General features: G+C 42.1%; 2 protein-coding genes across 2 annotated transcripts; both read left to right on the top strand.

The window, feature by feature from the left end:
• The first annotated feature begins 3,533 nt into the window (after positions 1-3,533).
• LOC125382033 (protein toll-like) lies at positions 3,534-7,495 on the top strand. Its single transcript, XM_048399682.1, has one exon. The coding sequence runs from the start codon at positions 3,889-3,891 to the stop codon at positions 5,971-5,973; it is 2,085 nt and encodes a 694-aa protein (XP_048255639.1). The 5' UTR covers positions 3,534-3,888; the 3' UTR covers positions 5,974-7,495.
• Positions 7,496-12,299: 4,804 nt separating this feature from the next.
• LOC125381875 (toll-like receptor 4) lies at positions 12,300-14,255 on the top strand. Its single transcript, XM_048399210.1, has 2 exons — positions 12,300-12,811; positions 13,493-14,255. Exons 1-2 carry the CDS (start codon positions 12,300-12,302, stop codon positions 14,253-14,255), a joined length of 1,275 nt encoding a protein of 424 aa, XP_048255167.1.
• The last annotated feature ends 1,311 nt before the right edge of the window (positions 14,256-15,566 follow it).

The following is a 15,566-nucleotide window of genomic DNA, read 5'->3' as shown; positions in this document are numbered from 1 at the left end:
GTGGTTGGTTTATTTGTTGTTTACGCCGCATTCAGCAATATTCCAGCTACATGACGTCGGTCTGTAAATAATCGAGTCTGGACCAGACAGTCCAGTGATTGACATCACGAGCATCGATCCACGCAATTGGGATACGATAACATACATCAACCAAGTCAGCGAGCCTGGCCATCCGATCCCGTTAGTCGCCTTTTACGACAAGCATAGTCACCTTTTACGGCAAGCATGGGTTGCTGAAGACCCCGGATCTTCACAGGTCGCTTCCTTCAGTAGATACGAACATTGGAGTGTTCACGAATAACGTTTAGAGCGAGTCCTCGCTTATGAACATCACAGATATGTTGTTGTTTTATAGTTCTTTACCTCTAAGATATCATGCCGCACCTTAAGTCGTCCAGTTCTTGTTTTATCCCCTGAATGCCAAGCTCCAGGCAGGGTAACAACAAGCACATCTTTTGTATTTTCTTTAGTGGTATAACGCGGCCGGGGATGGAAGCACCGACTTTCCACTCTCCGGCCACGGTCTATTGTGCAGTGACCGTTGACTATGATGATTGCTATTATTTAAAGTCAAAACAGTATTCATAACATTAATCATTGTCATTGCGTGGCCGTGGCTCTGTGATTCATAAACACATGCTCGGGATATAGTCGGAATTGAACAATCGACTCTTTTTTTTACAGAGATTTCTTATGAATATGGAAACTTAGGGGTTCGTCGCATTTATTTTCATAAACAACTGTAGTAAGTATTTTAAGGCAAAACAGTATTCATAACATTAATCATTGTCATTGCGTGGATCGTTATACATTTACCAAGATGGTCAACGGCTTCAATCTGCGTCTGGAGGGCATCCGTCCCACAGTACAGAGCCTGAGGTCGATGGTTGGATCCCGGCCGTGTTATACGGCATATGGGAATTATCTGCTAGGAACATTAAAAAATTCATAACCTGCCTCAGGACGTCTCTCTGGACTTAAACTGCCACAGTATGCTGATTTAACAAATGTGTGTCTGTCTTCCGTGTCTCTTGAGAACTGATTGAGGTTACAAATAACAGAAATGCTCACGGCTAAAAGAAACTTTTTATGCGATAATTATCATGGACAGATCAACTGACAGCAACTGTATTCTTGTGCAACATTTGTTCAGAGATAGATCACTGGTATCAGTCCCGTGAAGATACGGGGAGGATAGGTCTTCAGCAACCCATAGTATGTCATAGTATGTCAAGGATAACTTAAGGTGCAGCCTAGACGTTCAAAGTGTGTCAAGTATAACCCACAGCGCAACCCAGACGTTCATATTGTGTCAAAGATAACCCACGGTGCAGCCTAGACGTTCATAATGTGTCAAAGATAACCCACGGCGCAGCCTAGACGTTCATAATGTGTCAAGTATAACCCACGGTGCAACATAGACTCGCATGGTGTGTCAAGGATAACCCACGCTGCAACCTAGACGTTTATTATGTGTCAAGGATAACCCACGGTGCAACATAGACTCTCATGGTGTGTCTAGGATAACCCACGGCGCAACCTAGACGTTCATAATGTGTCAAGGATAACCCACGCTGCAACCTAGACGTTTATTATGTGTCAAGGATAACCCACGGTGCAACCTAGACGTTCATAATGTGTCAAGGATAACCCACGCTGCAACCTAGACGTTCATAGTGTGTCAAAGATAACCCACGGTGCAACCTAGACTTTCATAATGTGTCAAAGATAACCCACGGTGCAACCTTGACGTTTATTATGTGTCAAGGATAACCCACGGTGCAACCTAGACGTTCATAATGTGTCAAAGATAACCCACGCTGCAACCTAGACGTTTATTATGTGTCAAGGATAAACCACGCTGCAACCTAGACGTTCATAATGTGTCAAGGATAACCCACGCTGCAACCTAGACGTTTATTATGTGTCAAAGATAACCCACGGTGCAACCTAGACTTTCATAATGTGTCAAGGATAACCCACGATGCAACCTAGACGTTCATATTGTGTCAATGATAACCGATGGTGTGCAACAAACACTTTAATAGTGTGTCAAGGATAATATGTATTTAATGATCACATCACCGCAGAGAAAAAAAGTATTTGAAAGCACTAGTTTTCTTTCTAAAGCGCGACCCTGTAGGCAACTTCAAACATTGAAGTATACTGAATACGATTGGAACTACCGTGTTGTGGATCCTAGACTAGTCCTTGACATGTTCGACAGAAAACCAGACAAACTACGAAATTAATGTCATTCCTGACGACTCAGTTACGTCCCATGATAGAAGCCATCCACACCCTCCCTATAACCCATCCAAACAACAACCACGCATCCACTGCTTGAATCTAAGTTAGCCTTCCACGCTTGGAATCTCGATCGATCTTGTGTACGCGAAACAGGACCATACTCGAATGAATAAGGATAACTAGATTTGTTTTTTCAATTATCAATATTTGACGAAGTGATCGGTTAAATCACGTTGCAGCATTAAAAAGTATATATTAAGTGGCCAGCTCTACATGGCAGTGAAACCTTTACACTTCAATTGCCATAAAAAACCTTTACAAACTTCGTAGTACTTATCTTGAAGTTTTTAACATTGTAAATGTTAACATAATAATGTAAACGACCCACTACCAAATTTAGTGCTGAAAGCTGCTGCATAGTGTTTTATGACGCGTAGTTTTACTATTTATTACTTATTTTATCAATTGAATAATTCATTTAGTGACATGACAAAATGGTTAATTGATATCACAAGTTCGATTTAGTTAAATATCCAGAATTCACTTTATCATATCATATGTAATCGAATTTGTGATGTCATTGACTGGTAGCTTACTGTGGTGTGACCTCAAGGAAGAATTCGTTCTTTTCATGAACCAGGAAGTGAATTATTGATGTCACAAGTTAAGTTTTTAGATATCACAATTTCATTTATTGGTATCCAAACATACATAGATTTTATCGATATCCGAAAATCTATTTTGTGTTATCAATTAATGAATTATTGATATCAACAAATCAGGAATAAATATTAAACAGCGCCTCGTACAGTTTACATCCACATGACTGCACGAGTCAAGTCATATTGATGCACAGGAATTTGTTATTGGTCAATAAATATAATGTATACCCCCTATTTGTAAGTAGATATGGTTTATATCTTTATTTACTGACCAATAACGAGTTCCTGTGTATTGATCTCACAGCATATAACGGACCCGTGAAGATCCGGGTTAGAATAGATCTTCAGCAACCCATGCTTGCCGTAATTTCCCAACCTTGCGTGTGGGCGTGACATAGGTGATAAATGCGTGAGACTCACGCGAGATGCGTGAGAGTTGACAGGTATGTAGAACTGTTGCTGAATGCAATAAACAGGACGGTGTTATACATATAGTCTATAATTGAATGGTTTGTTGTAAGAATACACGTGACACAATGACATGATCACTCTGTGATCACGTTTCTGAACGCCAACCGTAGACTGCCTCACTGCGGGTGGAAATATTGTCGTCTGTTTATGCGCGCAGTGAGGTGCGACTTTTGACCTTTGAACTTCTACATTACTACTCTCAGCCAATGGACGCTGAGCATACGCACTGAAATGCTCTGACAAAGACTCGTGGAGTTAAAATATAAAAATCAGGAAGTGGGCGATTCAGAGTGTTTGTTTTGCGAGGTGAGTCGAATGTTAATTCAGCGCCACTTTTAGCAGACGGCAGTATTATTGGAGTCGAGTTGGCCTTGATCAATGTCAGTATCTTCGAGCAGACGACACAGGTTTGAAAGAAACTCGTGTTCGTCTTTCAGCAGATAGATTTGAAAGACACACAAACGAGTGTCCATCTCTTAACAGACAATTTTGGAAGACACAAATAATGCTGTTTTCTCTGTCACTACGTTTGGTTTTCCTCATCGCGATTGTCTTGATCAGTGTGTCTGTCGGAACCAGTGTCACCGTGGAGGACGTCCTTCAGTGTTCTGTAGATGACATATGTTGCACTAACATGACAGAGGACAGATTGCCGAACCTCATCTTGAATTACGACTGCAGTCAGCCTGACAACGTCACCCTTCTCCTACCACCCGGCACCAACAAAACATCCCCATTCCGACTCTTCTTCTCAAACCTGTGCATCACACGTCTCCCTGAGGATATATGTGATTATCCCAACATTGCAAGTATACTTGCGGTGACCGGTAAAATCGAAACAATTCCCAGCCTTAGCTGTCTGAAGAATTTGATAGCTCTGGTACTTGTCAACCAGGAAGTTAAATCTGTTGAGACGGGTGTGTTCGTTGGTTTGGAAAGGTTGAGATACATCAACCTTGCTTATAACAAAATACATACTATTGAGCCAGGAGTGTTCAGTGAAGACTTACATGGATTGATGAGGGTTCATCTTGACTACAACGAGCTGACAGCGTCTGAGGCCTGGCCGATAAGGATTACCCATCAATTCTGTGTTTTCGGCCTTAGTCACAATAACATATCCCATTTTTCAAACGAAGAAAACTGGTTAGTGGATGAATCCAAACACTATGGACCCGGTATGGTAGGCTTTTCTCACAATTTGTTTACGACATTGGTTTTAGAGGAATTGGAGATCTATGGAATTCGTAAACGGAAAATTAGTGGGACATTTGATAATTGGGGGTTTGACTTCAGACATAATAAGTGGATCTGTGATTGCAATTTTCATGAATTTCTCCACCTGTCATCAAATTTATATATGGTAATATGGAGGAACTACTTCAATGTTCTCTGCGACAGTCCAGCTCATCTGAAAGGAAAGCAAGTGCTACGTCTGCCACTGGATGCGTTTGTGTGTAATGTCACGGACAAATGTCCTCAAGAATGTTTATGTCAGGATCAGCCAGCAAAAAAACAGATGTTGGTTGACTGCCGTGGTAGAAACTTGACACGTTTACCGTCCATGGTTCCCGACGGTAATTTAAAACTGCTTTTTGGCGATAATTCCATTACCTTCTTGGAAGCAGTAGGTTATTTGCAAAGAACAAAATATCTTGACGTATCTAGAAATAATATTAAAATTATTGCACCTTCAGCAATTGACCTTTTGCAAAATGGGGTTGCATTTCTGGGCCTATCGGACAATCGTCTTGAGTTTTTACCGAAAAAAATCCAGAACATCCATTATTCTAAACTAGACATCAACAGAAACCCATTTGTGTGCAGCTGTTCCTCCACGTGGATGTCACTGTGGCTCAGATACCAACCTCGGAACTACAACGTCACCGACATCACTTGCTTGATGCCAGCGGGCAATACGGTACAGCTTGTACGAGCGGACCAAAGGTTACTTAACTGTCAGATTCGCAGTCCTTTTCCTAAGATATTCAGCGCCCTGTTGGGAACATTTGCAGTCATATTTGTGCTTTTGGTGGTCCTTGTTGTGGTGTTTCGGTATGAATTGATGCACCTTCTTCATACGGGTGCAAAAAAGCTGAAGCGAACTAGCGATGAGGACTCGGAGTACGATTTGTTTGTGTCGGTGGATGGAGAGAGTGAGTCTGACCGAGTCTGGTCCAAGAAACTGCTTAATGAACTGGAGCAGAATCACAACCTCAGACTGTACTTCCCGCTCCGGGACATGGACCCGGGGACAGTGATCACTGATGAAGTTATCAAGACGCTCCAGAGAAGCCGCGCAGCTGTCATTGTGCTGTCTAGTAGCTATGTGGACAATCCCTCCAAGATGTTCGAGTTCACGGAGACCTACAATATCATGGTCAAACAGCGTCGCGGCCGTGTGATTGTCGCCAGGCTCGACAACGTCACCACTGCCACCAATGGCTATCTGAACGCTTTTCTAAGACTCAAGAAGTATATAGATGCTGACAACTGCGACTTGTTCGAAAAGATCGTGCATGAGGTTCAGGAGGAGAAATCTCAAAATTCTCGATCTCGATCTGTGAGCCAAGTTGAAATAATGGCTTAAAAGTAGTGCCTGTCTTGTGATACAAACTTGAGTTTCATCAATACATCAATGCCGGTTATAGTGATTCCTATTGATGTAGGTAATGGTTCAGTTGCACTCAACCAATAAACTACATCATGTTTCTAAGAACTATGTGCCATTTGTGTTTCGTCTAATACATACTATACGTAAAATATACATTCTTAAGTCCATTCCGTGAATCAGCGAAGATTCCAGAGCAGAATAAGCCCAAATATCCATGTTCCTCGCAAGAGACGATTAAGATATTGACCTGTGACTTCTGACTGGTTTCTTGGCTGCCATCGAACCGACGCCTTTGTATGATCCAGGCTTCAATACTTACAGGTCATCGTTATGAGGATTCAATATTATTGGCCTAAGGCTTCAGTACTTACAGGTAATCGTGATGAAGATTCAATATTATTGGCCTAAAGCTTCAGTTCTTACAGGTCATTGTGATGAAGATTCAATATTATTGGCCTAGAGCTTCAATACTTACAGGTCATTGGGATGAAGCTTCAATGTTATTGACTTTAGGCTTCAATAACTGTTTTAATTGTTATACATACATGTAGGGACACTGCTTGGCGTTAAGCGGCTATTAATTATACCCTGTCGGGCTTTGAATAGTAATGTTGTTCCCATTTCTTGCCATAATAATTTCATCTTTGTACTCAGTATTCTGTATATTCTGTTTTAAAGGTATGTACTCCTTGTCAGATTATGTGTATAACCAATGAGAGATTTTACTGTGTTGCAATATAAAAGACATTGACTAAAGTATTTAACCGGAGGACTCATTACACTTTCCACGTGGATGTGGTAAACTCGTCCAAGACACTGGTGGTGTAAGGTGCCGCATGTCGCTGTGTGGAGATACGTACCCTCACCCTACATGATCCATTAAATTAATCGAGTGCTCGAATTCCGCACGTAAACGTTGATCTGTCAAACCACCGCCATGTTCGCTGTACCAACATTCAGTAGACCCACGGGATAAAACTGAAAGTCGTAACGCAGCAGTGTTACGTCAATTCGTTTGTCCAAGTCTACATTATTTGTTTGTTTGTTTAACGCCGCAGTCAACAATAATCCAGCAATATGACGGCGGTCTGTAAATAATCGAGTCTGAACCAGAAAATCCAGTGATTGGGATAGGATGGTAAGCATCAGCAGGCCGGACTACTCGATCCAGTTAGTCGCCACTTACGACAAGCATAGGTTGCTGAAGACCTATATCCTAACCCGGATCTTCACGGGGCCCAAGTCTACTTGATGTGAGGATGCACCGAGGCCCATATCCCTGTCAGAGGCATTGGGATTTTCTAGAATTTTGTAAGAGATATTTCTTTTCATATGTCATGTTCATTATACAATTGTTACATGCTATTCCTGCCCCAATGTAGCTAGACGGGGGCCATGCTGCATGGCCTGATGCATATATATTGTCTATGGAATTATGAAACAGTTTCAGGCGATGTTAAGTGTTTTTGTACGCGTCGATAAATAAAATCATTAATAATAATGATTATGTTTTGTTGGTTTTGCCGTAGATTCTCTTGTTTGCTAGTCATATCAACCTTTCAAACTGCCAGTTTATGTGTTGGCATATTCCAGTGGCATGTCACTTTAGTGGGCGGCTAGCACTAAGTAACCGGCATATAGTCACGCACGCACGCAATGGCACACACACAAATGCACACACACATGTACACAAACATGCACACACATACATACACACGTGGTCACTGTTCAATAGACCGCCCCCGTGGTCTGGCCCGAGAGAGGAAAGTCGGTGCTTCGATCCCCGGGCGCGGTATACCAAAAAACTTCAAAATGGATCCTGTTGTTACCCTGCCGAAAGCTTGCATTAAGGGGGCTAAAACAAGGATTGGTTGACTTAAACTACGGCATGGTATCTCAGTGGTCAAGAACTATTAAACCAGCATTAGACCGGACTAGTACAAGCAGCCACATACGCCTGCATGCACGTCGCTATACAAGTACAATTATCTTGTATGCGACGTTAAACCCCTATTAACACCACTGCCCAATGCTGTTATGTACCTGTACCTGTTGTTCGCCTTCTAGTTGCGAATGAGTGTCACTGTGACCTCGGCAATCCCAAGATTAAGCCTACTTGAGGCTTTGTATATAACAGTCGTGTAGGTCAAAGTGACCCCAAACAACGATGCATTGTCAACAGTCATCAAGCACATGAAACAGAGCCAATATCGCTGCGGGTGTTTCATTGCATGTTTGTTTACGTCAGACGGGGAAGTGGGTCAGGGGTTGGGGATAATGAGGGTTGAGGTCTCCGCGGATGACGGATCCGACACTTCCTTGTTACGACTCTCTCCATGTTACTGGATCTCACTGGGATTTTCCTTCAGTTTTATTTATCAGTCAGAGCTTACTATGATTATGTTCTTTCGACGTTGCTGGAGAGATATATATGCTTCCTTTAGGTGGTTGTTTTATTTGTTGTTTACGCCGCATTCAGCAATATTCCAGCTACATGACGTCGGTCTGTAAATAATCGAGTCTGGACCAGACAGTCCAGTGATTGACATCATGAGCATCGATCCACGCAATTGGGATACGATAACATACATCAACCAAGTCAGCGAGCCAGTGGCCGTGGCTCTGTGGTTCATAAACACATGCTCGGGATATAGTCGGAATTGAACAATCGACTCTTTTTTTTACAGAGATTTCTTATGAATATGGAAACTTAGGGGTTCGTCGCATTTATTTTCATAAACAACTGTAGTAAGTATTTTAAGGCAAAACAGTATTCATAACATTAATCATTGTCATTGCGTGGATCGTTATACATTTACCAAGATGGTCAACGGCTTCAATCTGCGTCTGGAGGGCATCCGTCCCACAGTGCAGAGCCTGAGGTCGATGGTTGGATCCCGGCCGTGTTATACGGCATATGGGAATTATCTGCTAGGAACATTAAAAAATTCATAACCTGCCTCAGGACGTCTCTCTGGACTTAAACTGCCACAGTATGCTGATTTAACAAATGTGTGTCTGTCTTCCGTGTCTCTTGAGAACTGATTGAGGTTACAAATAACAGAAATGCTCACGGCTAAAAGAAACTTTTTATGCGATAATTATCATGGACAGATCAACTGACAGCAACTGTATTCTTGTGCAACATTTGTTCAGAGATAGATCACTGGTATCAGTCCCGTGAAGATACGGGGTAGAATAGGTCTTCAGCAACCCATAGTATGTCATAGTATGTCAAGGATAACTTAAGGTGCAGCCTAGACGTTCAAAGTGTGTCAATGATAACCCACAGCGCAACCTAGACGTTCATATTGTGTCAAAGATAACCCACGGTGCAGCCTAGACGTTCATAATGTGTCAAAGATAACCCACGGTGCAGCCTAGACGTTCATAATGTGTCAAGTATAACCCACGGTGCAACATAGACTCGCATGGTGTGTCAAGGATAACCCACGCTGCAACCTAGACGTTTATTATGTGTCAAGGATAACCCACGGTGCAACATAGACTCTCATGGTGTGTCTAGGATAACCCACGGCGCAACCTAGACGTTCATAATGTGTCAAGGATAACCCACGCTGCAACCTAGACGTTCATAATGTGTCAAGGATAACCCACGCTGCAACCTAGACGTTCATAATGTGTCAAGGATAACCCACGCTGCAACCTAGACGTTTATTATGTGTCAAGGATAACCCACGGTGCAACATAGACTCTCATGGTGTGTCTAGGATAACCCACGGCGCAACCTAGACGTTCATAATGTGTCAAGGATAACCCACGCTGCAACCTAGACGTTCATAATGTGTCAAGGATAACCCACGCTGCAACCTAGACGTTCATAATGTGTCAAGGATAACCCACGCTGCAACCTAGACGTTCATAATGTGTCAAGGATAACCCACGCTGCAACCTAGACGTTCATAGTGTGTCAAAGATAACCCACGGTGCAACCTAGACGTTCATAGTGTGTCAAAGATAACCCACGGTGCAACCTAGACTTTCATAATGTGTCAAAGATAACCCACGGTGCAACCTTGACGTTTATTATGTGTCAAGGATAACCAACGGTGCAACCTAGACGTTCATAATGTGTCAAAGATAACCCACGCTGCAACCTAGACGTTTATTATGTGTCAAGGATAACCCACGGTGCAACCTAGACGTTCATAATGTGTCAAGGATAACCCACGCTGCAACCTAGACGTTTATTATGTGTCAAAGATAACCCACGGTGCAACCTAGACTTTCATAATGAGTCAAGGATAAGCCACGATGCAACCTAGACGTTCATATTGTGTCAATGATAACCGATGGTGTGCAACAAACACTTTAATAGTGTGTCAAGGATAATATGTATTTAATGATCACATCACCGCAGAGAAAAAAAGTATTTGAAAGCACTAGTTTTCTTTCTAAAGCGCGACCCTGTAGGCAACTTCAAACATTGAAGTATACTGAATACGATTGGAACAACCGTGTTGTGGATCCTAGACTAGTCCTTGACATGTTCGACAGAAAACCAGACAAAAACGAAATTAATGTCATTCCTGACGACTCAGTTACGTCCCATGATAGAAGTCATCCACATCCTCCCCATAACCCATCCAAACAACAACCACCCTCCACTGCTTGACTCTAAGTTAGCCTTCCACGCTTGGAATCTCGTTCGATCTTGTGTACGCGAAACAGGACCATACTCGAATGAATAAGGATAACTAGATTTGTTTTTTCAATTATCAATATTTGACGAAGTGATCGGTTAAATCACGTTGCAGCATTAAAAAGTATATATTAAGTAGCCAGCTCTACATGGTAGTGAACCCTTTACACTTCAATTGCCATAAAAAACCTTTACAAACTTCGTAGTACTTATCTTGAAATTTTTAACATTGTAAATGTTAACATATGTAAACGACCCACTACCAAATTTAGCCCTAAAAGCTGCTGCATAGTGTTTTATGACGCGTAGTTTTACTATTTATTACTTATTTTATCAATTGAATAATTCATTTAGTGACATGACAAAATGGTTAATTGATATCACAAGTTCGATTTAGTTAAATATCCAGAATTCACTTTATGATATCATATGTAATCGAATTTGTGATGTCATTGACTGGTAGCTTACTGTGGTGTGACCTCAAGGAAGAATTCGTTCTTTTCATGAACCAGGAAGTGAATTATTGATGTCACAAGTTAAGTTTTTAGATATCACAATTTCATTTATTGGTATCCAAACATACATAGATTTTATCGATATCCGAAAATCTATTTTGTGTTATCAATTAATGAATTATTGATATCAACAAATCAGGAATAAATATTAAACAGCGCCTCGTACAGTTTACATCCACATGACTGCACGAGTCAAGTCATATTGATGCACAGGAATTTGTTATTGGTCAATAAATATAATGTATACCCCCTATTTGTAAGTAGATATGGTTTATATCTTTATTTACTGACCAATAACGAGTTCCTGTGTATTGATCTCACAGCATATAACGGACCCGTGAAGATCCGGGTTAGAATAGATCTTCAGCAACCCATGCTTGCCGTAATTTCCCAACCTTGCGTGTGGGCGTGACATAGGTGATAAATGCGTGAGACTCACGCGAGATGCGTGAGAGTTGACAGGTATGTAGAACTGTTGCTGAATGCAATAAACAGGACGGTGTTATACATATAGTCTATAATTGAATGGTTTGTTGTAAGAATACACGTGACACAATGACATGATCACTCTGTGATCACGTTTCTGAACGCCAACCGTAGACTGCCTCACTGCGGGTGGAAATATTGTCGTCTGTTTATGTGCGCAGTGAGGTGCGACTTTTGACCTTTGAACTTCTACATTACTACTCTCAGCCAATGGACGCTGAGCATACGCACTGAAATGCTCTGACAAAGACTCGTGGAGTTAAAATATAAAAATCAGGAAGTGGGCGATTCAGAGTGTTTGTTTTGCGAGGTGAGTCGAATGTTAATTCAGCGCCACTTTTAGCAGACGGCAGTATTATTGGAGTCGAGTTGGCCTTGATCAATGTCAGTATCTTCGAGCAGACGACACAGGTTTGAAAGAAACTCGTGTTCGTCTTTCAGCAGATAGATTTGAAAGACACACAAACGAGTGTCCATCTCTTAACAGACAATTTTGGAAGACACAAATAATGCTGTTTTCTCTGTCACTACGTTTGGTTTTCCTCATCGCGATTGTCTTGATCAGTGTGTCTGTCGGAACCAGTGTCACCGTGGAGGACGTCCTTCAGTGTTCTGTAGATGACATATGTTGCACTAACATGACAGAGGACAGATTGCCGAACCTCATCTTGAATTACGACTGCAGTCAGCCTGACAACGTCACCCTTCTCCTACCACCCGGCACCAACAAAACATCCCCATTCCGACTCTTCTTCTCAAACCTGTGCATCACACGTCTCCCTGAGGATATATGTGATTATCCCAACATTGCAAGCATACGTGCGGTGACCGGTAAAATCGAAACAATTCCCAGCCTTAGCTGTCTGAAGAATTTGATAGCTCTGGTACTTGTCAACCAGGAAGTTAAATCTGTTGAGACGGGTGTGTTCGTTGGTTTGGAAAGGTTGAGATACATCGACCTTGCTTATAACAAAATACATACTATTGAGCCAGGAGTGTTCAGTGAAGACTTACATGGATTGATGAGGGTTCATCTTGACTACAACGAGCTGACAGCGTCTGAGGCCTGGCCGATAAGGATTACCCATGAATTCTGTGTTTTCGGCCTTAGTCACAATAACATATCCCACTTTTCAAACGAAGAAAACTGGTTAGTGGATGAATCCAAACACTATGGACCCGGTATGGTAGGCTTTTCTCACAATTTGTTTACGACATGGGTTTTAGAGGAATTGGAGATCTATGGAATTCGTAAACGGAAAATTAGTGGGACATTTGATAATTGGGAGTTTGACTTCAGACATAATAAGTGGATCTGTGATTGCAATTTTCATGAATTTCTCCACCTGTCATCGAATTTATATACGGTAATATGGAGGAACTACTTAAATGTTCTCTGCGACAGTCCAGCTCATCTGAAAGGAAAGCAAGTGCTACGTCTGCCACTGGATGCGTTTGTGTGTAATGTCACGGACAAATGTCCTCAAGAATGTTTATGTCAGGATCAGCCAGCAAAAAAACAGATGTTGGTTGACTGCCGTGGTAGAAACTTGACACGTTTACCGTCCATGGTTCCCGACGGTAATTTAAAACTGCTTTTTGGCGATAATTCCATAACCTTCTTGGAAGCAGTAGGTTATTTGCAAAGAACAAAATATCTTGACGTATCTAGAAATAATATTAAAATTATTGCACCTTCAGCAATTGACCTTTTGCAAAATGGGGTTGCATTTCTGGGCCTATCGGACAATCGTCTTGAGTTTTTACCGAAAAAAATCCAGAACATCCATTATTCTAAACTAGACATCAACAGAAACCCATTTGTGTGCAGCTGTTCCTCCACGTGGATGTCACTGTGGCTCAGATACCAACCTCGGAACTACAACGTCACCGACATCACTTGCTTGATGCCAGCGGGCAATACGGTACAGCTTGTACGAGCGGACCAAAGGTTACTTAACTGTCAGATTCGCAGTCCTTTTCCTAAGATATTCAGCGCCCTGTTGGGAACATTTGCAGTCATATTTGTGCTTTTGGTGGCCCTTGTTGTGGTGTTTCGGTATGAATTGATGCACCTTCTTCATACGGGTGCAAAAAAGCTGAAGCGAACTAGCGATGAGGACTCGGAGTACGATTTGTTTGTGTCGGTGGATGGAGAGAGTGAGTCTGACCGAGTCTGGTCCAAGAAACTGCTTAATGGACTGGAGCAGAATCACAACCTCAGACTGTACTTCCCGCTCCGGGACATGGACCCGGGGACAGTGATCACTGATAAAGTTATCAAGACGCTCCAGAGAAGCCGCGCAGCTGTCATTGTGCTATCTAGTAGCTATGTGGACAATCCCTCCAAGATGTTCGAGTTCACGGAGACCTACAATATCATGGTCAAACAGCGTCGCGGCCGTGTGATTGTCGCCAGGCTCGACAACGTCACCACTGCCACCAATGGCTATCTGAACGCTTTTCTAAGACTCAAGAAGTATATAGATGCTGACAACTGCGACTTGTTCGAAAAGATCGTGCATGAGGTTCAGGAGGAGAAATCTCAAAATTCTCGATCTCGATCTGTGAGCCAAGTTGAAATAATGGCTTAAAAGTAGTGCCTGTCTTGTGATACAAACTTGAGTTTCATCAATACATCAATGCCGGTTATAGTGATTCCTATTGATGTAGGTAATGGTTCAGTTGCACTCAACCAATAAACTACATCATGTTTCTAAGAACTATGTGCCATTTGTGTTTCGTCAAATACATACTATACGTAAAATATACATTCTTAAGTCCATTCCGTGAATCAGCGAAGATTCCAGAGCAGAATAAGCCCAAATATCCATGTTCCTCGCAAGAGACGATTAAGATATTGACCTGTGACTTCTGACTGGTTTCTTGGCTGCCATCGAACCGACGCCTTTGTATGATCCAGGCTTCAATACTTACAGGTCATCGTTATGAGGATTCAATATTATTGGCCTAAGGCTTCAGTACTTACAGGTAATCGTGATGAAGATTCAATATTATTGGCCTAAAGCTTCAGTTCTTACAGGTCATTGTGATGAAGCTTCAATATTATTGGCCTAGAGCTTCAATACTTACAGGTCATTGGGATGAAGCTTCAATGTTATTGATTTTAGGCTTCAATAACTGTTTTAATTGTTATACATACATGTAGGGACACTGCTTGGCGTTAAGCGGCTATTAATTATACCCTGTCGGGCTTTGAATAGTAATGTTGTTCCCATTTCTTGCCATAATAATTTCATCTTTGTACTCAGTATTCTGTATATTCTGTTTTAAAGGTATGTACTCCTTGTCAGATTATGTGTATAACCAATGAGAGATTTTACTGTCACTTTAGTGGGCGGCTAGCACTATGTAACCGGCATATAGTCAGGCACGCACGCAATGGCACACACACTAATGCACACACACATGTACACAAACATGCACACACATACATACACACATGGCCACTGTTCAATAGACCGCCCCCGTGGTCTGGCCCGAGAGAGGAAAGTCGGTGCTTCGATCCCCGGGCGCGGTATACCAAAAAACTTCAAAATGGATCCTGTTGTTACCCTGCCGAAAGCTTGCATTAAGGGGGCTAAAACAAGGATTGGTTGACTTAAACTACGGCATGGTATCTCAGTGGTCAAGAACTATTAAACCAGCATTAGACCGGACTAGTACAAGCAGCCACATACGCCTGCATGCACGTCGCTATACAAGTACAATTATCTTGTATGCGACGTTAAACCCCTATTAACACCACTGCCCAATGCTGTTATGTACCTGTACCTGTTGTTCGCCTTCTAGTTGCGAATGAGTGTCACTGTGACCTCGGCAATCCCAAGATGAAGCCTACTTGAGGCTTGTACATATAACAGTCGTGTAGGTCAAAGTGACCC

The sequence above is a fragment of the Haliotis rufescens genome, unplaced genomic scaffold, assembly GCF_023055435.1.
Source record: "Haliotis rufescens isolate VD_foot unplaced genomic scaffold, xgHalRufe1.0.p SCAF_2, whole genome shotgun sequence".
NCBI lineage: Eukaryota > Metazoa > Mollusca > Gastropoda > Lepetellida > Haliotidae > Haliotis > Haliotis rufescens.
This window is presented reverse-complemented; position numbering and strand designations above follow the sequence as displayed.

Coding starts and splice junctions, on each gene's coding strand:
- LOC125381875 (XM_048399210.1), top strand. CDS start 12,300: ATGACAGAGGACAGATTGCCGAACCTCATCTTGAATTACGACTGCAGT. Junction 12,812..13,492: donor TTTTCAAACGAAGAAAACTG/GTTAGTGGATGA, acceptor ATTTGTGTGCAG/CTGTTCCTCCACGTGGATGT.
- LOC125382033 (XM_048399682.1), top strand. CDS start 3,889: ATGCTGTTTTCTCTGTCACTACGTTTGGTTTTCCTCATCGCGATTGTC.